Here is a 251-nt window from a genome sequence, read left to right as displayed (position 1 = left end):
GCCGCAGTAGAATTAGCTGCCTGCACCCGGGCCGCCGAAAGAGACACGGTTTCCTGCTCCGCGTTTTTTCTCTTCCTCTCAAAGCGAAAGCGGTCCAAGTTGTACAGACTCATACTCTCAGCCGATCGCTCCCGCCTGACGCAGAGAAGACGGGCTCGGCTGGGCAGCTCCTGTGGGAAAAGCCAGGAAGAGGCGGCAGGGCTCATCACACACAGCTCGGAACAAGGCCGGCGAAGCCACCGGAGACCGGC

General features: G+C 61.4%; 1 protein-coding gene across 1 annotated transcript in view; it reads right to left on the bottom strand.

Moving 5' to 3' along the window:
• Positions 1 to 113, bottom strand: part of SMARCAD1 (SWI/SNF-related, matrix-associated actin-dependent regulator of chromatin, subfamily a, containing DEAD/H box 1) — a 44,724-nt gene extending 44,611 nt beyond the window's left edge. Inside the window, exon 1 of the mRNA XM_010296269.1 lies at positions 27 to 113. Coding sequence (XP_010294571.1) covers positions 27 to 113 — 87 coding nt within the window. The remainder of the gene's footprint in view (positions 1 to 26) is intronic.
• Between the last annotated feature and the right edge of the window lie 138 nt (positions 114 to 251).

Source organism: Phaethon lepturus, unplaced genomic scaffold (assembly GCF_000687285.1).
Source record: "Phaethon lepturus isolate BGI_N335 unplaced genomic scaffold, ASM68728v1 scaffold3130, whole genome shotgun sequence".
In the NCBI taxonomy this organism is placed as follows: Eukaryota; Metazoa; Chordata; class Aves; order Phaethontiformes; family Phaethontidae; genus Phaethon; species Phaethon lepturus.
Note: the sequence above shows the minus strand (reverse complement) of the source record. Positions and strands in the feature narration are given on the sequence as shown.